This window comes from Aythya marila (genome assembly GCF_965140915.1).
Source record: "Aythya marila genome assembly, chromosome: 15".
NCBI lineage: Eukaryota > Metazoa > Chordata > Aves > Anseriformes > Anatidae > Aythya > Aythya marila.
In genome coordinates this window covers 5,365,637-5,386,909 of record NC_139056.1, presented here as the reverse complement: position 1 = coordinate 5,386,909, position 21,273 = coordinate 5,365,637, and the positions used below count along the sequence as shown (strand labels likewise).

The 21,273-nt window shown below is 59.9% G+C and overlaps 1 protein-coding gene across 1 annotated transcript in view; it reads right to left on the bottom strand.

Moving 5' to 3' along the window:
* Positions 1-9,708, bottom strand: part of NTN3 (netrin 3) — a 28,550-nt gene extending 18,842 nt beyond the window's left edge. Inside the window, exons 1-2 of the mRNA XM_082772867.1 lie at positions 9,576-9,708; positions 675-1,670 (exon numbers count right to left, since the gene is read on the bottom strand). Of these exons, the coding sequence (XP_082628993.1) occupies positions 675-1,641 (967 nt within the window). The 5' untranslated portion in view covers positions 1,642-1,670; positions 9,576-9,708. The remainder of the gene's footprint in view (positions 1-674; positions 1,671-9,575) is intronic.
* Between the last annotated feature and the right edge of the window lie 11,565 nt (positions 9,709-21,273).

Below are 21,273 nucleotides of genomic sequence, written 5' to 3'. Positions count from 1 at the left end.
CCCCCTGGGACCTGGGCTCTGGTCCAGGCAGAGCGAGAGGTTGTTCCCCCTCTCCCAGAGCTTTGCAGGGCTCTGGCATCCCTCACCCTGCACAGATCAGGACAAAAGGCAAAAGCCTCCACAGAAATCCTATAGAACAAGATTCGAGAGTGGGGCAGGAAAACAATGTGGGTTCAATACTTCTGAAAAGTTTCCGTAGATTACAAGTGCCTTTGACTCACATAAACCTTTTTAAGGAGAGATGAGCTAAAACCACTGCGCACTGCACCGTGCCAGACCGAGCGAGAGGGCTAACAGGCTGAAATGGGGTAGCTCAGACATTTCCTTAACCCCTGCTGGGTGGAGAAACCCAGCTGCTGCCTGCTCCCAGCCCAATGCAGGTGACCTCCGTGCTTCCCCTGGGGACGAGCAGCTCGCTGCCCAAGGCAAACACCCCTTGCGGACACGGCTCGGCGCGCTGCACGGTCCCCGTGTGTGCCAGTGTGCCAAAAAACCACCGTGGTGCCTTTGGAGGGTTTGGGAGCCAAGCAGCAGAGCAGAGGAAGCAGAGGCTCAAACCCGTGCCAGGCACTCATGCTCAGCCCCACGGCCACATCCCTTGCGTGCTCAGGGGTCCCAGTGCCGGGGAAGGGGGGCGCAGCGCGGCGGCGACGGCGATGGTGGGGGTCACTTACCCAGACACTCGTTGGCCTCACGGGCGCTGGCCCGCTGCCAGGGCCGGTCGTAGTGGAAGGGCTTGCAGCGGTCACACTCGGGCCCCTCCGTGTTGTGCTTGCAGTCGCACACCAGCTTCTGCTCCTTGTCCTTGACGCAGCGCGAGGCGTGCCCGTTGCACTTGCAGCGCCCGCCGACCTGCAGCTCGCCCACCGCGTAGTAGTAGGGGGCCGCGCCGGTGCCCCCCTCCTCCTCGCCAGCCTCGCGCCCCCCCAGCTCCCGGAACTGGTGGGGGCGGCTGAAAACCACCCTGATGTCGGTGGCCGTCACCCAGTCCTGCAGCACGGGGCTGCTGTCGAAGTCCTGGGCGGAGGGCCGCCCGTCCAGGGTGCTGAAGGCGATGAGCCCCCCGGTGAGCGGGTAGAGGTCGGTGAGGCCGTCGGTGCAGAGGGCCTCCTGCTCGTTCTGCTTGGTGACGGTGGCTTTGCTGGGCTTGCCGTAGATCTTGCGGCACTGGGAGGAGTAGTACTGGTAGGGCACCCACGTCTTGCCGTAGTCCATGGACTTGAAGATAGCGGTGGACTCGGGCCGGGGCGAGCAGAACTGGAGGCTGACGTAGACCACCTCGAACTTCTTGCCGAGGGAGAGGGTGAGGGTGACGTTGTGGGGCGAGTGGTGCAGGGTCTCCGAGCGCCAGCACGTCATGTTGGAGGCGGTGTTGAGGTCGGTCAGGTAGGCGGGCGGGTGGGCTTTGCGGGGGTCGGAGGCGTTGCAGTGCCGCGTCGGGGGCTTCCCGCAGGTGCTAGAGGCGTGCACCTCCTTCCCGAAGGCTGCGTTGACGAACTCGGGGATGCAGCGGCGAGGAGCTCCACTCTCGTCGTAGCAGGGGTCCGGGGGGGTCTGCTGGGCCACGAACGGATTCACCGCCTGGGAGAGGCGCAGCATGCTGGTGGTGAGGAGCAGGCGCAGGAGCTGCAGGACCTCCATCCTCCCGGGGCCAGGGGAGCGGCTCCTCCCTGGGACGAGAGCACACAGAGTGAATCGCAACCCGGTGCAGGGGGCTGGGGATGTGCCTGACACCCAGGCCCCTCGACTTGTGCCCATTCCCACCCTGTGCCAACCCACGGAGCACCTGGGGAGGTGGTTAGCTCGTGGTGCCGTATTTACAGCACCAGAATGAGGAGGACAACACCAGTTTCCAGACCTTTCCTGTAGGAACACCTCCTGGGTCTCAGGCAGGGCGGGGATGTTCACACCTGCCTGTGGCTATCAGGCTTTCATGCACGGCCCTGAATGCACAAGGTGATGCCCCCAAGCTGAAGGAGATCGACTCCGACAGCAGGACCATGGAGATGGGAATTAGCCCCGCGACTCTGTCACAGCTGGCCGAGGCCACAACCCTACACCTCTTTGCCTTCCTGTGACCCTGCAGCATCAGGCGTCTCTCTTACCTCTGACCCCGAGAGGTTTACGAGCCAGTAGCCCTCCAAATCACACCGCCATGCATCCACAGCTTTCCCACCAGCAAGAGGTCACTCTTGCTGCCTCTGCCCCACAGGAACTGCCCTCTCCGTGGCACGGAAGACACCCCTCATCCCCCAAAAACCCAGCCCCTGCACCCCTCAGCACAGCACTGCAGGGCCTGGGGGTCTGTGTTGTGCCAAACTGCTAACGGGGGATCCTCTTCCCTGCCCTGCCCGGCTGCCAGTGCCCAGTGCTCAGCTCCGAGCTGGCCAGAGGGAGCAGGGAAGGCAATGGCACCCCTGAAACCTCCCCGGCACAGCCAGCCCTGCGCTCTGCTCCCCCCGCTGCTGCTGGCAGGGGAGGTTTCTGCTGCTGAAAATCAGCAGCTGCCTTCGTGGCCTGCATCTCCCCAGCAGCCGCATCCTCTGTGCTCGGTGGCCAGGCACCCAGCAGAGTGCAGGACAAGGGATACTGTCCCCGGGGTGCCCAGGGTACGGGGAACCCCCTGCTCCAAAACTGAATGTGGGCGAGTGCTGTGGGAGCAGAGGTCACCCGAAAGGTGATTCTTAAACCATGCCCAAGACCATGCCCAAAGGCAGGTTCCCGTGGGCAGCAGGGACGTGGCTGTCACTGCAGTGGACGCACTGTGCCACCCGGTGTGCTGCAAGCACTGCTGCACCGCGCTGCAGCCGGGGGATACGCCTCTCACCCCAAACCCTCTCCTCCCCGGGCAGACTGCGATGAGAACACGACCCAGTGCCAGCACCCCGACCCAGTGCTATCCACCAGCAGCTCCTGTCCAGGGGGCATCCCTGCAGCCCGCAGCACACCTGCAGTGCCCGGTGAGCAGGGTCCGGGGAGTGGTGACACCAGGAGACCGAGGACCTGCACACAGCAGGGACAGAAACGGAGCAGGGGTGGCACTGCCAGCGCCTCACTGCCTTTAGCCAGGTTTGCACCACGCATGGCAGGTGAGCACCATTGTGTGCCCAGGCTTCCACAAAAATACCTTTGCAATCAGGGAATAAAGACCAGAACTCCCCCGGAGGTTCAAAACCAACTATTCCCCCCTGCAAACTTAACAGCTTGGTGTTACAGAGGGACACCCTGCGGGAAAAGCTCGGAGCAGGGGGCAGAGAGCAGAAAGCCCTGGTGGTGACGGCGCCCCAGCAGCCAGGAGGTGCATCCAGCTGCCCAGGGCACCCTCCAGACCCTGCCCAGGGACGTCTCCTCCACCCGCAGCCGCATCCTGCTCGGCGCCCCCGGATGCAGCCTGAAAATGCTGAGAAACCACCCAAACCTCCAGCGTGTAATAAGCACGCTGTCGGCTGGGATCCGGCAGCAGAAGCTGTGGGAATGAACCCAAAGGCTGCTGCTGGGAGGAGGCCAGCCACGGACACGGCTCTGCTGCTGCCGGCGGGGGCCGGGCCCCCTTCCCCTCCCGTCCTGCGCCCCCGCACCCGACGGCAGCCAGGGGACGAGGCGGAGGCGCTCAGCCTCAGGGCTGGGTTAGCTCTGCCTTTGGGGCGCATCGGGGACGGGAGATCACCCTGCACTGCCTCCCTGCCTCCGACACCCATGGAGAGAGGCTTTCCCTCCCGTGCTCCGTGGTTTGGTGCCCAAATTTTGGGGCTCTGCTGGGGAGGAGCCGCTCGGGAGCCAAGGCTCCGGCGTTTGCCGAGTGGCGTGTCGGCGCTGCGGAGGCACCGCGTGAATGGAAATCATTATCATCCTCGAGACCACACACATGCACACACACGCTCCGTGCACAGCTCACCCCATTATCCTGCTGAAAGGGAGCCGGGGCCGGTGGTCTCCGCAGGCCTCACCTCCGTATCGGAGAGGAGGGCAGCTGCAATCTGCTCCCTTTTATGCATATTCAGCGTGACCCCTGGGCTGCCGGCAAGCTGCCAGGGAGGCCCGGCGGTGGGTATTTCTCTCCCAGCCCCACCTGCCCCCCTTCCAGTCCCCATCTTCAGTGCCTCCAGTCCGAACCAAGTGGAGACACCGCTCCCTGAGCGAGGGAGTAGGCGCTGAGCCAGCCCCAGGCACGTCAGCAGCACCAATGACCCCGCGCCGGATCCACAGTATCCGACTCCAGACCCCAAGACAAGGGTGCCCTGAGGGTCAGGGTGCCCTGGCATCTTCCAGCCGGGCTGTGACAGCAAGGCCGTGGCCAGTGGCCACCAGCTCAGGGCCACTGCCGTGTGCTGGCAGGAGCGCAGCGGCGCAGGGCTCGCCCTCCCCGAGGAAGCGGCCGCCACCCCAGCTGCCGCCGCCGCGCTCCTCCCCAGCAGCGGCTGCATTTTTGAGGTGGGCGATTTCCTCACTTCTCTGTTTGGGGAATGCTAATAGCCGTGCGGTTTGGAAGGAAGTCCCGATGCCTTAACACTCAGAAGTGCTTTGCGCTTTAAAAATTAGCTACTACGCACAGCACCTCCGCACCCTTTCTCCCCGGAGCAGCTGCCTCCGGAGGCGCTGGCGGCAGCTCGCTGCCACCCCAGCCCTGCCAGGGGCTCCCTAGGGTGCTGCTGCCACCCTGCCACCCCCCTGGGAGGCACCACGCCACCAGCCGTGCTGTGTTCGGGTGCAGACATGAGCTCTCAGTGCCTATCAGTCCTGTTTGAAAGACCTAACACCCCAAGGCAGGTGCAGCAGGTGAGCCAGGACAGGAGGAGCAAACCTCCCCAAAACCCCGACCCCGGTGCCTGCCCCAGGCCCAGGGTCAGCGCGGAGCAGCGCAGGGCAGCGGCAGCTTTGCGGAGGTAATTACGGGATTAAGTGGAACAGCACGGGGAGGGGAGGGAAAGGGGTTATTAGTCAGATTTGATCCCGGGACCTTTGCGGCACTAGAACAGCCTTCTCCAATTAAAGCAACGGGGGAAGCTGCGAGCGGCCCGAGTGATGGCCGGCCGCACGCTGCAGCCCGGCCACCGCAGCGGGTCACAGCGTGTCCCTCGCAAATCCCCTCGGGGCTGCGTTGGAGGCCTGAGTCATGCGCTGAAAAATGTGGCTTCAGCGAGGGAGGGCACTTGCTGTCGTGGAGGTGGAAGGGCAGGGGATGGGGATCCCTTCTGCATGGCCCTGCTGGGCAGGGGGGAGCAGCTGGGCTGTCCCCGTGGGCCACGAGCACGGTGCTGGGCTCAGCTGGCCCTCCTGGGGAGAGCGTGAGCCTTGGTTTGGTCAGGGGATGCTCGGTCCCTCCCAGGTGCAGCTTCATCCCACATGGGGGGTGATCCTGGGTGGCAGCACTGAAAGCATCCCTGTGGTGGGACACGGCCACGGAGCAGGGGGAAGGAGGGCAGGAGACACCTTCCAAGGAACCCGAGCAGATGAGGGGGATCCAGCTACATGAGGATGTGGGGACTTGATCCAAAGGATTCAGATAGGGCCAACCCACATGGCCAGCTCATCCCAGAGCTGTGCTGGCCTGGGCAAAGCCCCGACAAAGCTGAGCTGCCTGGCTCAGGTGCCTGCAGAGTGGACAACTGATGTGCTCAGACAGCACTCAGGAAAGCTGTAAATGGGCACAAACCACCAGGGCGCGTCCCTTAAACGGGATGGAGCTGCTACCAGCACTTGTGCTTTGCCACCTCGTTATAAGCCCCTGCTGACGACAGCATCCCCAGTCCCTGGCTGTGGGGCAGCCCTACGGAGGGGCTGCCCCAACCCCACAGCCAGGGGAGCCGCCAGGCCCCCGGGCTCCTCGCCCACCCCTCCGTGCCCACCCGCCGAGCCGGTGCCAGCTGGGGGGCTTTGGGCCCTCCCAACGAGAGGAATGCGTCAGGACCAAACCGGGCTCTGGACACGGATAAATCGTTCCATGTGTCGCTGGGCTGAAAACACAACCGAGAAATATTTAAAATGAAAGGAAAAACCCCACGCAGCCAAGGCGCTGGGACTGAGCTCGGCTTTCCGGCAGGAAGGAACGAGGCGGAGGCGAGCGTGTGGCGCAGGGGAGAGGCCGGGGACGCGGGCGCTGGGGTGGCAGCGGCGGAGCCGTCGCGCTCCCAGCCCGCACCAGACACGGCCGAAGGCTCCTGAGCGGCCCTCACAGCACTGTAGAGGTCCCCGTGTTCCCTTCCGAGCCCCTTCTCCGTCCATGTCTAAGTTCAGCATCAGGAGGCTGTAAATGTGTGGGTGCCCACATCTGCTCTCGCTCGTGGAGCCGGGCGCTCTGCGCGGCCCCTCGGGCTTTCGGCCTCTGCTCCGCAAAGTATGTGCGACTCGTGGGCAATTACGAGGCGGCGTGTTCCCGAGGCAGGCACTCACGGTGATAGATATTGCAATGCACTCTGGCAGGCCGGAGAGAGCATTACACAAGCCATATGATACTCCAGCGGTGCCAGGAGACGCATACAAATTACACTGCATGCAGGAAAGGATGGGCCAGATTCTGACCTCAGCCCCTCTGGCATCAGACAGAAGCAGCTCCATTCAGACCAGGCCAAACAAGACGTAAGCGACTCCATTCAAATTTACACTGGCATACCTGTGGTCAGCATCTGGCCTGGCTTGAATTAACTTCGGCCTGACATTACAAAAGGGTGAAACGGAGCCCAGATTTCCTAGGTTATCGAAAACAAAAAGAGAAATCCACCCAGAACCAAACCGTGGCGAGGCCGCTCAGACGTGTGCGTGAAGTTGTCAAAGACGGGATGCTCGGACGCGTCACCCGCTCCTGCTCTGGTAGCTTCCCCCTGGGAGGACGGGACGGGGCTGTGCAAAGCACCGCAGCCTCCCTGGGGTGCCCTGAGCCAGCCCCGCTCCCCGACAGCCCCGAGCAGAGCCGCCGCTCTCCCCAGCGGCGAGCTTTACGCACAGCAGTGTCCACACACCATGGAGCTGAGCCCATCTCGCTGCCACGCTCAGTTTGTTGCACTGCCGGGTGAGGGCTTCCCAACAGAGATCTCCTCCTCTCCCGACACGATGGATCCAGGAGGTCCACAGCCTTGCAGGAGCAAAAAGCTGCCTTGACGCTGCCCTGTTGGTTAACCCCTGCCACCACTCAGCTGGTTGCTTTCCGTGGCCCTAATCCCATCCCAGCCCCCGAGCCCCCTCGCACATTCCTGCCGTGCCGCTCGCTCCGTCACACGCTGCCGGGAGAGCCCTCGGTGGGCAGGGGCTGCCCCCCGCTGCGCCCAGCGGGGGCACGGGACCGGCGGCCCCATCGCAGAACCCTTCGTGGCTTCTGCCCCTTCCCGCTCCATATGGGAATAAAGCGATCTGGTTTCCATAACGTCCCTTGTTGCCTTTTCATAACATGCCGGGCACAGATGTTGAAAATAGTCTGGATGAATATTTAAAATGGTATTCAGAGATGACAACATTTGGCCAGCTTTGAAAGATCTCTCACATCGGGTACGGGATGGCTCACGACAACGGGGCCGGAAACACACTGCACTCTAACATCTCGTTTTTTCTCCCTGGCTATTGGGACAATATTTCATGCCCCTGGTGTCACACAGCCTGTTACTGCTTGAGTGCCAGCCAAGTCTGCAGCATTTGGAAGAGGCTGTCACGTACGTTTTTAACATCACGGGGCAAAGCGGAATATGGAAAATCTGTCGCATTTCCATACCGAGCGCAAGTGTCCTGCGCAGGCTCGGGGAGGGGCTCATGGGGGCACAAAATAATTGCTTCCTTATGGAGCAGGGCCTGGCTAAGAGGGTGGGGGAACAGGAGATGGGGGTGCTGCGAGCACCCTCGGCGCAGTTGGCTGCTTCTTTGGCAGAGGAAGACGGAGCCATTCCGGCACACGAGCACATGTCCCAGGGCCTGCGCTGCTGCTCGCCTCCTCCTGGGGACCCTGCTCTGCCCCGTACCTCCTCCGGCTGCTGCCCAAAAAGGGCCTCGGCAGCAGGCCCTGGCCCAAACCTCAGGTGCCAGTGCCCCGGGGGCAGCACCAGTGCTGTTTGGCTTGGGCTCTGGAGCCTCCTGACTTTCTGCAGGGCTCCTCATCGCAGGCCACGGCGCACTCAGCTGCATCCCTGGGCCTGGATCCTTCTCTCCCAGGCTGCAAACTCACCTTGGCTGCTTCCAAAGCCAGCATTGCACCTGTCCTCTCCTTGACAGAGACCTACCTCGCCTTCCTCCTCCTGCTTGCACCCACCAGCACCTCTGCCGTGGGGCTGGGACCCCTGCAGCCCACCGTGCACCCAGCACCGGGACTGCAGGACCTCCTGTCCCCTCGCCAGCTCGCTCCACCGGGCGGTCAGAAAAGCACAGCAGCTCCCTCTGTTTTATAGAGGGAATACTGCAGAAAATAAAGGTGCCCACCATCCAGCCAGCCACCTTGAAGGGAATGTTTGAAGCACGGCTCAGGCCACTTCCCCACTGCACTGCTTACAGGGCACGCCGATCCCTCGGAGAGCGGGAGGCTTTGTGGGTTGTGGGGGAGCAGAAGGACGGGTGTCACCTCCAGCCATCCGGGGTTTGCACATCCAGGTCTGGCCTCGGTATCATCTGAGCCTGGCTACGGGTCCCACAGCCTGGCTCTTGTCTCATCTACTGCCTGGACACATCCCCAGCTGAACGCACACACAGGCACTGCCCCGCTGTAAGGCAGGACGTCCGTGTTGCCCCTGCTCCTGCCCAGGGCCTTCCTCACCCACCCAGCTCTCCATGCTGAGAGCCGGGCTGTGGGGGACTGCTGAGCACCACGTCCCGCAGCACGGCACTTAGTCCTTCCCCCGTAAAGGTATTTCCATCCGCCCACTCCCCGGCAGGACGGGGAAGCCAGGGGAGGGACAGCGTTTTGAAGAAACGAGGGTTCAGCAGGATTTCCGAGGCAGAAAGGCAAACCCACCAAACGCAGCCGGGCTTCCCATCCCCTCTCCCTGCCCCACGTCCCGCTCACACACCAGCCACGGTGCAGGGGTGCCCAGGGGGGTCTCAAGCAGCCTGGGGTGCCCTCAAAGCGAGGGGGCTGAGCGGGGGGAGCTCTCCCTGGGGGGAAGCCCCCCTCCTGCACAGGGGTGCCCCAGAGGTGGCCGCACCGGGCTGGGGCAGAGCCGAGGTGCGGGGCCGCCTGGTGCCTGCCCCGTGCGCCCCCCACCCCGGGGCTGGCACCTCGGCAGCCTGGCTCGGCTGAGCCCCCCCCTCCCCCGGCAGCTCGGCTGTGGGGCTTCGTGCAGCGCCGCGCACCCCCCCTGGCCCCCCGCCCAGGGTAGCGGCAGCGAACGGGGCCGAGCCGGGCCGGGCCGGGACAAAGCGCCCGGAGCTTTCCACCCCCCCCCCCCCACCAACACACCCCCTTCCCCGGCTCCGTCCCGTTTTTTGGCGAGCCCGGAGCCCGGCTCGAAAGGATGAAACGGGAAAAAAAAAAGGGCGGGTGGGGGGGGTTGGGGTGGTGTGGGGGGGAGAGGGAGGAATAAAAGGCAGCGAGGGAGGGAGCGGTGGGAAGGGAAGCTGCTCGGCGGGGGCCGCCGTGCCGGGAAGTTGGAGGAGCAGCTTACCGCGGCCGGGCAGGTAGCGGGCTCGGTCCGGTGGCAGGTCCGGGGGTCGCGGTGGCGACAGGAGCCGGGGCCGCCGCAGCAGCGCGGGCGGCAGGGAGCGGGGGCCGCTCCCCCTTCCCTTGGCTGATGGCAACAGGAAAAAAAAAAAAAAAAAAAAAAGAAAAAAAAAAAAAAAAGGAGGGTAGGGAAAAAAAATAAAGCAAATGCAATAGTAACAATTCGCCAGGAAATAGAAAGAGAGAAAGCAAAATAAAGGGAAATAGTGCCAAGCGGGAGTGCTGCTCCGGCGGTGCGGGCGGGTCCCCAGCGCCCGCCCGCTCCGCCGCACTGCCCGTGTCTGCTCCGGCTGCGGGAGGCGGCAGGGAAGGAGGGAAGGGAGAAAACGAGAGGAAAGGGAACAAAAAAAAAATAATTACAAAAAAAAAAAAATAATAATCTAGAAGTGGAGAAACTGAGCCCCGGCCGCTGCCTGGAAGCGGAGTAAAAAGGCTCCAATAAATCCCGGGTTGAAAAGAAGGGAAAAGTCACCTCCCCGAGGAAATCAGAAGCAGATTTCGAGCCATTTAATCACATGCAGGGAGGTGTGTGTGCGTGTGTGCGCCGCCCGCCGCGCCGCTGCCAGCCCTGCCTCCGCCCTCCCGCGGCCGCGGCCGCCCCGCCGGGAGCGCAGCGCAGCGCAGCGGGCCGGGAAGGGGCCGGGCGGGGAGCGGAGCGGGCAGGGGAGAGAAGGGAGCGGAAGGGAAGGGAAGGAAGGGAAAGGAAGAGAAGAGAAGGCAAGGGGAGAGAAGGGAAGGAGCGCAGCGCCCTCCCCGTCGGGGCACCGAGCCGCTCGCCGCCCGGCCCGAAGCGGGGCAGGTGGGAGGCAGCGCTGCTTGCCCCCCGGAGCCCTGGGCAGCCCCCCCACGCTGAACTGAGCATGGGAGAGGGCTGTGCCCGAGCTGTGCCCATCGCCCGGCCCTGCTCGTCGTGCCCTCCGACCCGGCTGAGAGCGGGGAGCGAGCAGCCCCGGCAGCCGAGGGCTCAGCTGGTGCCGCAAGGAAGGTGGCTGCTAATCCTTCCCCTGCTTCCCAGAGCAGAAGAAAAGAGGGATTTACCAGGCGGGGAGCAGCCCCCTCTTTACAGGATCGGCTCCATCCCGTGATGCGGGGGCTTTTCACGTGTTGCTGCACCAAGGCTGGACTTGGCCTGCGATGCTCGGTCAGGAGGCAGGCGAAACGTGGGCATCTCCAGAGCCCGGGACAGCTGCCCCCAGGCTTCCCCTGGAGCTGCCTGCCCCCCAGCCAGCCCTGTGTTCAAGCTGGCCCCAGGAGTCCTGGAGTGGGGGGGAGGAAAGTGAAACGAACTTAATCAGCATTTGTGTGAGGCAGTGGAGGGGAGCAGAAAACCTGGATCTGGATCTCCCCCCCCCTGCTCAGCTGCCCCTCTGCAGCACAGCCCCCAGCCTCAGCCCCACATCCCACCCGCAGATGGCCTTGCAGCGAAGGCAGGGGCTTGAGGAGAGAGCAGGGGAGGTGGAGGGGAGGGCAAGGTGCCAACGCGGCGCTGGAGCTGCCCACCCGCTGCACTCAGGGCAGGGACCACCTGTGCAAGCCCCCCCCCAGCCCTCCTCGCCCGCTCCCGCAGGACCTGGTTAGCCACATCCTGTTGCTTCGGGGAAGCAGGTTGCAGGGTTGCTCTCCCCTGCTGGGCTGGCAGATGCTTGCTGGAGGAGGAGACCCCAGCTGGCCACAAGGCCCGAGGGAAATGCTGTTTGCAGCTCTCGCAGCCTTGATGCGCAAAATGCATTTCCCCAGCTCCAGCGGCGGGGACAGGCACAAACAAGGGGAAAGCCACCGGGTGACAGGGAAGAGGAGAGCTGGGAGATGGGCAGGGAAACTCAGGGCTCCTGAAGTCAGATGCCACGGGTGTGTTGTAGCTCCATCATCTCTTTCAAGCACTTTGACAGCCAGGAGGCCAAGCCACAAGCTGCGCAGCCCAAATGCAGATGCTGGAGGGGGAGGCCAATGCAGGGCCAGCCTGCACGTTTGCCTTGCACGTGGGCCAGATGTGAGCATGGTGCAGAGCGAGGCCCGTGATTGTCAGGAAAGTGCAGGATTTTGTGCATGGGCCTGAAAGCAGAGTGGGATGGGATGGCCGAGGAAAGGGGGAGGGAGGGGTACAGCTCCAAGATCCTGTGGTGCCACAAAGCTGGAATTGTCCCAGTGACTGACCTGGGGGCATTTTCCCCACCAGAAAGCACAAGGACTATCACGGACATGAGCCACGATGCTGAGCCAGCATGGCCTCGCTGCCACAGGGTGGTGCTGAGCTGGGGGCTGCATCATCTCCCACAGTTTCCATGCTCAGAGGAAGATGTCAAACCCCTTGTCCTGGGGTCTCACGAGTGACATTAGAGGGACTGGCCACCGTATGGGGAGTCCTGGAACTGGTGTAAACAGACTTCTCATCAGCAAAAGCCCAGCTGAGAAAGACAGAATCTGGCTCCCTGTTTCCACTGCTCCCCATTTCCACCACCTCTTTCCAGCAATGTGCAAGGAGCTCAAGAGAAAAATGTGGATCTGGGCTTGGTGCACGAGGTGCTGAGGATGTCAGCAGGGGCTGGACATTTGCTGTAGCAGGAGCTGGGCCCTACTGGGTGCTGGTGTCTCCCTCAGCATGCCAGCACCACCAGCCTAGAGGTGCCCCCCACACAGTGCCACCCCCTGCTCATACAGGCAGGCAGGAGGGCTGGGAGGAGAAGCAGGAGAAGGCAGCACATTGTCCCCAACTCCCTGCTGCCTGCGGGGACCTGTGCCCCCGCAAATTTCACCGCTCTTCCTCTGCCTGAGCATCCAACCCCTGCTCCCCGCGCTGACCCGGTGGGGCTGCCTGGTGCCAGGCAGGCTTCCCTCTTGGCGAGGGGCTGCTGGGGGGGGACAGGGGTCGCACAGGAGGCCGGAGCAGTCCCTGCGGCTCTGCTCGGGGCTGGCATCCCGCACCCCCGATCCAGCCGCCGGGGAACCTGCAGCGGGAGCGAGCAGCGGGGGGGCTCCGGGGCTGGCGGCGATGCGCGGCGCTCGCTTGCCCCCTGCTGGTGCCGGCCGTGCCGGGACCCCCCCGAGAGAAGAGCATCCTGGTGTAGCCACCAGCTTGTCCTCGGGGTGGTTCCACAGTCCTTGCGCTTCCCTCCTTTCTCTTCCATTTAGGGTGCTCTGCCCTCCACCTGCCTCAGCCTCCTGGCAGAGACACCTCCCCTCCCACGCCGTGTTCGGAGCCTGTCCCCACTCCTGGTCTCTTCTGGAGTGCGAGCCCCCCTGCTGCCCCCAGGAACAGATGGGGTCTGCCTGGGGCACTGCGGAGAGGTGCAAACACCCCGCAGGAGGAGGGGGATACACCTTTACCTCTGCCTTCTGCATCCCCACTCCAGGGGGGTGCTGAGTGTCTGGGGCTTGGGTCTCATTTATCCACAGACTGTCTGAGCACTGCCATAAATCCCCGTTTTCAAGCATGAGCAGAAAAGAGAAACAGACCCTGGTGGGTGCAGGAATGGTTGACTGAAAAGTGTGCAGCAAACATGGCTTGGGAAGAAGAAACCAAGTGTGACATCGCTGCGAAGTGCAGCGTGTAAGAGCACTGCAAGGTGATGCTGTATGGATTTTTTCCCTGCTTGGAGGATGCATGAGCATTGTGCATGAGCGTAAGCACGGGGCAGGCCTCCCGAGGACTGCTGCAGGAGGAGAGGGCTAGGCCAGGATGGAGCTGCAGGGAGGCAGTCCCAGACCTGTTAGCATGGGTCAGCAGCGAGCACCAAATTATTTTCCTGTCTCTTTCCCTCTCCCTTCAGCTTTCTGAGCTTCGCCCCGAGCCGGTCCCTTTGCAGCCAAGCCAAGGCTGGTTCCCCACTCACCGCGGTCGAGTGGGGCGCGTGGCTGCGAGGCCCGATCCGGCCCCGCCGCAGCCAGGAGATGGAGCCGTCTCCCCGCCGTCGGCAGCCGTGGCCTGGCAGCACCGGGAGAGGCTCCGGCTGCCTGGGCACGGTCCCACCACCGCACCGGGATGCTCATTCCCCCGGGATATTTGTGGTTCAACTCGTGCTGTTGGTGGCAGCACGGCTGCAGAGGGACGGAGCTGCCCGGGCTCTCGCGCGCATCCACACGCGCCGTGCCTGGGCCCCTGGGTGCTGTCCGCAGGGCTGGAGCCAGCAGCAAACCTTGGCTTCAGCACAAGGAGCAAGAGGTGTTTTAATGAACCTCGTCGCCTCCAGGTGCTGGGGACCCCCTCCTGGCTGCTCGCACTGCCCAGCCCCATGCAGGTGCCCACCAGCCTCGCAGAGGAGGAGCAGGGCGATGTCCTCGCGCCTTGTGCTTTGGAGACACCTGAGCCTGCTCCTTAGCACAGTGCTGGAGAAGAGGGTGTCCACCACAGAAGGTGGCTGCTGGTGTCGCCATCAGAGCACCGTGCGCTCCCGGTGCTGCAGCAGCAATGAGGGGAAGAGGTCTCCCGGCTGTGAAAGCTCCTGGTGCAGCTCCACGCAGAAGCCCTGCTGCCTCTGCTGCCTGGGCTGGTGGCTGTGCTGCACCACCAGCCTGCCCGTGGGGGGGCCTTGCCCTGTCCCTGAGTGCCAGCGGGGTCCACGTGGCAGCGTGGAGGCACTGAGTCAGGTCCCTGGGGTGGCAGGGCCAGCTGCTTCCCCGCTGCCATCACGGGCAGGCCCTGTGTGTGTCTCCACCAGCAGCCCACGGCTCCAGAGCCTGAGCGGTGGGGAGCAGCAGCGTGGTGGGAACAAACCCGGGGTTTTGAAGTGCTGCTGGGATTTAAGGGCTAACTTCTTCAGCCTCTTTGGGAGGGCTGAGGGCAGTCCCTGGGGGGATGCAGGAGGAGGGTGAGCACCTGCTCGAGCCTTGTAGGAGCAGCAGCTTCACGTGGATGTGTGCTGGTGGCAGCGGGGTGCAGCTCGGTGCTCCCAGAAGCAGGCAGTGCAGGAGGGCAGTGCGGCCACCTTCCCAGCACGGCCACTGCAGTGCTACTGGGGCACGACGCCCCTCATTGTGGCACCTGCACCACCCAACGTGGTGCCAGGAGTGCTCCTGGTGGGGTTGGCGCTGCTGGTTGCTGCTGGCTCCAGTGTGGGGCTGAGCAGCCAGCGCAGCACAGCCCAGAGGGGTCTCGTGGCGTGGCTGCGTGGCAGCGAGCGGGCAGCGCTGCCGTCCCTGGTCAGCGGCTGCGAGGCTTCGTTCGGATCTGTCCTGGGATGAAGTCTGCCTGGGAGGTGCTGGGGGTGCCCTGCAGTGCCGAGATTTGGGGGAACGGGGCTCCCCAGGGAAGGGCCGGGGTGATGGGGAGGAAGGGAAGGACCGGGGTGGGTGGGAGAGGAGGCAGGAGAGGGAGAGGCAAGGTGGGAGGGGAAGGAGGGGAAAGATCAGAGAAAAGCGGAGCACGAGGGGGGGAGAGAAGAAAGACGGGTTGGGGGGAAGAGAGACACACACATAGAGACAGAGAGTTTTGTAACAACTTAAATTCATTCCAGACAATGTCCAAGGAGCCCTGGCAGCACGGGTTGAAACAAACCCTGCCTTTGATTTTATGAGTTCATTATATGTTGTTTGGGACAGTGATTCACGCGTCTTGGCTGCTTCACATTTTCCCTTGTGTCACAAATGAAGAGGGGACCACGAGATGGATTCTTTGGGTGGAAAATATTCCCTCAATTGTTAGGTAGACGTCTCTGTGCCACACAGAGGTCCCAGGAGAGTGGTCTCCTGGGCTGCCCGAGCTCTCCGCGCAGCACACACAACCTCCAGCCCTGTGCCCAGCCCTGTGGCTCCGTAACTTTTAAAGGGAAAGCTCTGGGACCGGCTGGGCAGGAGCAGGCGAGAAGGTGCCTGGTGGTGGCCACCTATGTTCTGCGCCCTCGTTTTGTGCGAGGCACTGGGAGCAGTGATCTGGGAGAGCCTGGGCTCACTGGGGAGGAGAGGCAGCCTCCGACACTGTCCGATGGCTTTTGGGGCATGGTCTCAGAGGCCATCTCTCGCAGGGGTGAGAAAGGCTGGCTCCAGCCCTCGGCACGTCTCCTCAGGGTCAAAATACAGCACTGTGGTCTCTTTGCCATGCTGGGTGGGTGTCCTCACTCCGGTCCCCATCCCGGGAGCGTCGCCGTGCCCCCTGGTGACTGGTGCCTAAAGGCATGAGGCACTGGATGAGCTCCAGGGAAAACCATTCAGGAACGGGTCGGTGGCTTCCCTTGATCGTTTTGGTTGGATATATTCACAAACCGAATACAGGCCCTGGTCAGAAAAATAACAAATCCTGCCCGAGCCAACGCCAAAGTTTGCATTGGAGCTGATTGAAAAACACCAATGACTTGGTTGGGCATTGTTACTATTTTTAGCCGCCTGTGTCATTTCAGGTTTCCAGCAAAATGAGAGGAAAAAAAAAAAATGCACTGATTTTTAAAACATGTTGTTGGTAGAGAAAATAAAGGCCTCGGAAACTGAACACCAAAAGCTGTTTGCCCAGCATTTTCTGGTTTTGATTTATAATTTCTCTCCCAAACCCAGGCAAAGTTCAGCAAAATTTTTCACGTTGACCAACAAACCGTTTCTCAGCATGGTCAGTTCTAGCCTGAGCCCGGGGAAATGACAGTACCAAGCCCAACAGCCACGAGCTTCCCATGCTGGTGTACCCCATACTGGCCAGCATGAAGATGACACAGAGAGCCACGCACTGCTCATTGGGAAGCTTTGCTGGTCTGTTTTAAATCTTCTTTGAGAAACAAGAGGGTGGTGTTGAATTTTGGAGAAGATTGAGCGATGCCCGGGAAGGAAAAGTGCTGTGTGGAGGAGATGCGTTGGGCTCGGGGAGCGTAGGCATCCCTCCTGCTCTTCCTTGGGTATTGCTGAAACAGAACCCAAGCGTGGCTGGAGCTCTGGAGCGTGCGCTTGGCCTCTGAAGAAGCAAAGGAGAAACTAAGTCCTGGACCGAGGACTGTTAGCCCAGCCCTGCAGCCGCAGAGATGCCCTGCTCCGAATGAGTCCCAGAGCCCAAACTGCTCCAAGCTCCCTTCTTCCCCCCAGCAGGGCTAAGTCCTGCAGGGAGTCTCTTCTGAGGATAAAGTGCAGCCTTTATTCTGCTGGGGTTGCAGGCCATCATCTTTCCTTAGCACAAGCTTCACTTCAGGAAAATGAGGGTTTCTTGGTTTGAATGTTGTTGTTTTTAAAGAGAATTCTTAGGAAAAACACTCGTTGAGATGGATCAGCTCATTTTCAAAGTTATCCTGGGGCAAAAGACAGAGGGTGTGGGCTGCGATACACACCCACATCTGTACAATAAGGAAGGCAACAGCGCAAAGCAAAAACAATTGCATGAAAAGCTTTCCAACAACAAAGTTTGCAAACCCACAGAGCCCAGGCTATTTCTTGTGGTCGGTGGGTAAGAGTTCCCAGATAATGGGGCCTGACAATGGAACAATGGGGGCCGAAAGACGCAGCTCATGATTAGGAGTTATATAACAGCGGCTGGCATTTATTAATAACACTCGTGTTGTGCTTTATTTTCTTAGTTAGCACTTTTCAGGTTCAGAGCACTTCACAACCCCTGGCTATTCCAGTTTCGATGCTCGGAACGAGGTGACTAGGAGGAAACATCCTGTAGCAGTAGGAACGCCCTTCGTGCGTACTTCTGGTTTTAACCTTAAAGGGGAAAAAGGGGAAGCAGACAGCGATGGGCTTGCACTGGCTACTAGGGACCTCTCCTGTTCCCCACAACGGGTAGCATAAGACCACAAAGAAACATCGCTGGAAAATGGGTGTTATGGACCCTACAAAACCTTGACGTTTTCAAAATGCTCCTCTTCCCGCAGAGCGAGCAAAGCTTGAACCTTGGTTGGGACCAGGAGTATGCTGGGGCATGTTCCCAAATGGGGACCAGCCCCGGACGAGCAGCCCGCAGCCAGCCTGCAGTGATGTCTTTCCGCTTCTTGGCACGGCTTCAGGAGCAGGAGGGAGACGTCCCGCTGGAACAAAGACAACCCTGGTGGCTGCCTACCACGGCTTGGGGACGTGCAGACCGAAGCAGCGACCATGGCTGCTCTTTGAGGACCCGCTCGGTGCAGACCGGGCCAGGCTGGAGGCGTCCTTCCCCCGGCACGCACGGGACCTTGACGCAGAGCAGGAGTCATTCTGTCCGGCGCAGGGGATGAGCGGCGCAGTCGGAACAGGTTGTCTCCTTCTGGTCTGGGTAGGCTATTTATTGCTCCTCTGACTGTTGCTCGTGGTATGTGCTGACCGCTCAGCCTGCTCATGAAAAACAAGAGGATTCCCGTCCAAGCTCCGGTGCCAAGCAGGCAGCGACAGTTTTCTTCTGAGCAGGCCTGGGAACCTCTTCTCAGCCCTGGGCGGCAGATGTCTCACAGCAGCCCAAACCTGGGAGAGCTGTAGCCTGGGACCAGGCCTAGGACTCAGACACCCAAACAGCTCTTCAGAAGGTCCCTGGGCTTGCGCAAAAGCAGAAGGAGCACAGATGTGAGCAAAACCTGCCCATGTGTGTGCAGGTGAGAACAGAGGCGTCCTCCTGGCCCCCAGCTTTACTCCTAGCCGGGCAGCATTGGAGAGCTGCAGATCCCCACACTACAGCACTTTGCAAGGAGAAGGTTGGAGCCAGAGCAAGGGCTGGGACCTTGTGCTTTGCTCTGCTGGTTATTGGAATGCACATGCTGAAGCACGGAGGTTCACACTTGTAGCAGTTACCCTGACAGGAAAGGCTCGGGGAAAGTAAACCAAGCCAAGGATGAAGATCCACCGCAGGGACAGCCCTGTGACAAGCCCCGGGGAGTCCTGGGGTGGTGCCCGTGCAGTCCTGGCAGCAGTTCTCAGATCGCTGGGCTGTGATGCCGAAGTGTAATTCCCAGAGCGTGCCGAGCAGCAGCCAAGCTGATGTATCCTGCAAGGAGGAAATCTCATTTGTTGGTGTGATTGAAATCATTCACATCTCTCCAGGCGAGAGCGTGAGGTAGCAGATCCTGTGACACTGCTTCTGTTTCACCAGGGGTCTCAGAGGCTCTGTCAGCACGAGTGACCCACCCCTGGCTGGGGGGAAACCTGGGGGCACGGCCAGGCACCACGCCTTGGTGGGGAGCAAAATAACTGCAAAATAACTGCCCGCTGCGCTCTGAGTGCCAGAAGCAGACCCCGCCATCTGCCGGCCGGCAGCTTATCAGCTCCTTTTAGTTGCAAGCGCTTGGAAAGGAAAAGGCGAGGTGACCCCAAAAGCCGAGGCAGAGGGATGCTGGCTGCTGGGCATCCTCTGGGACCCGGCCAAGGGGACGAGCAGGGCTGGTGCTGGGTGGCACCGGTGACACACGGAGCCTCTCGAGCCCCCACCTCAAGACATCTGATCCCCACAATCTCACCTGCAGAGTGGCTGGGACAGATGTGGAGACAGGGTCTGGCTGCCTCTGCCTGACTGCAGGTGGAGCAGGCTGAGGTGAGAGGGGCTCGATGAGATGGAGATGACGAGAGTCGCTCCAGGACTTCTGAACCAAGACCTACTCATGCCCTTGGTGGCTGAGTTTGGAGTCGTGACTCTCTCCAGCTTCAAAGAGAGCAAGCATAAAAGGTCAGAGTTTTGTTCTGTACCTCTAACACGAGACCTATAGCTAGAAATGACTAACAGTGCAGTTCTTTGAGGCAGAAAAATAATTTTTGCTATGCGTCCTGAAATTCTGCCCAGAAAAGGCTTAATTACAAAGAGTTTTCTTTGGGGAAAAAGCAAAGCAAAACAAACCCCAACACAACACATACTGACTCAAGCAAGTTGATGAGGAATAAAATATCCTCGTTGTAGTTACTAGAAAAGAATCACACCCACCATCCAGCCTAGAAGGACCTTTTGGTTCTTCTTTGCCTTAAGTCTCTGCCACCATATTAGCACCATCATCTGAATATTCAGAATTTTGGTGTTTATTTTGGTGTTAATTTTGGTTTGCCCTTTAAGTTTAAAATGGATCAAAAGGCTTTGGTGTTGTCTGAATGAACTTCCTGGAATGCCTCATCATGATTTTTTTTTTTTCTAAAATTTAATTTGGTTGTGAATTGAACAGATAGACAAATAATATATTTCCAGGGCAAGTTTGGTCTGAAGAAGTTTCCCGTCAACAGCAATTGCAGTTCCTAGGACTGTTTCTTTCTTGGTGACTGTCTTCAGTGCCTTCACAATTCCAGCTGAGGTGCATTTAATAGCATGGCTCCAGCTTGAAGTCATCTGGCTCCAGAGGGAGGTCTTGCCAGATCCTAGGGACACCTACTGAGGGACCTCTTTTCTTGTATTTCTTGATCAGGTCTTCTGGGTTGTAGGGTTTCACCTTCTTGGAGGCTGTTATTTTTGGGCCCATTCTTCTGAGCATGGGCTCTACCTTGGAGATCGAATGGAAGAGCATTTTAGAGAGGAGAATGGATTCTGTGTTCTCTGAAAGTGCCCATTGCATTGGGATTTCCTGGCTGGGCTCTGACTGCGCTCCAGGGAAGGCAGAGCCAGCCTTCCTCTCAGGAGCTCAGCACCGTGGCAAGAGGAAGGGAAGATGCATGGTAGGGTTGGTCTGCAAGTCTGCTGGGCCCGTGGAAACTACTGCTGTACTCACCAGGGCTCCTTTCTGTCCAGGCTTAAGTTCTCTCTTCCCATACATTAGCTGGATTCCCCACAGCACGCAAACAAGTGCTCTTATCCTCATGTCTGTACGCAGCCACAGAGACATCTCCAATCCTTGCTGCAAAGGGATGAAAGTCTACAGATGGCCTTTCTTAGGCAGCAGATGTGCTGCATCCTTTTTATGATTTTTTTTTTTTAATGAAAAATTGCATCAAAAATGAAATTTTGATGAAAAACAGAGGGAAAAAGAAAACACACACACTGAATTTTCATGATTCCTTTCCTGACTCCTGGCTCACTACAGAGTTGGTCAAATGTTTCTAAAATCAGCAACACTTCAAAAAATTTGACCAAAAAAACACAAGGATTTTTTTTTTTTTAGAAAAATCTTTCTCAATTTTTCCCTCTGGTTTGGCCATGTGTCCTACTCACTGAAAGGAGACTCCACTTGGTTTCTGTGACTAGAACCACGCTTTAAAGAGCGCAGCCATTCCCTTAATTGGGGCTGATAAATCTTGCAGGCATAGATGAAGATAAATCACATTTTGAGCCCAGAGTACAAATTCTCAGGGTTGAAACATTTGTGTGGTATGTGTTAAGCAATTTGAAGGCTTATTGAAGTAACTGAGCTGGACAACAGGGCTGGACCTGGACCAGGACAACAACTGTGTACAGACACTCGGAGCATAGGCAACAGAGATGGAGGAGCCCTGATGAATCCCACTTCACTCGGGGCATTCATGGAGGGTATCTCCTTTCTTCTTCGCAGGGTATCTTTGCTTGTGTTTCTTCCACCACTCCCTCCGGGAGGACGGAGGGCTGCTTAGTCAGTCCCCTCGGGAAGCCTTTATTTTCAAGGCATGCTAAAGTTCCCCGTGATGAGCAATTTCACTTCAGCCCAGAGGAAAGCCATAGGGAGCTTTGGACTTCTTGGGTCTCTTTGTTGGGCACTGGCCGCCACTGCTGCCGCACAGGCCAGAGAAAAAGGATGCGCTGGCTCCAGCATGGCTGGGAAGGCCGGACAGGCTGCCTGGGACTGGTGTTACTGGGAGAGAAGTGCCCAGATGAACCCTACTCC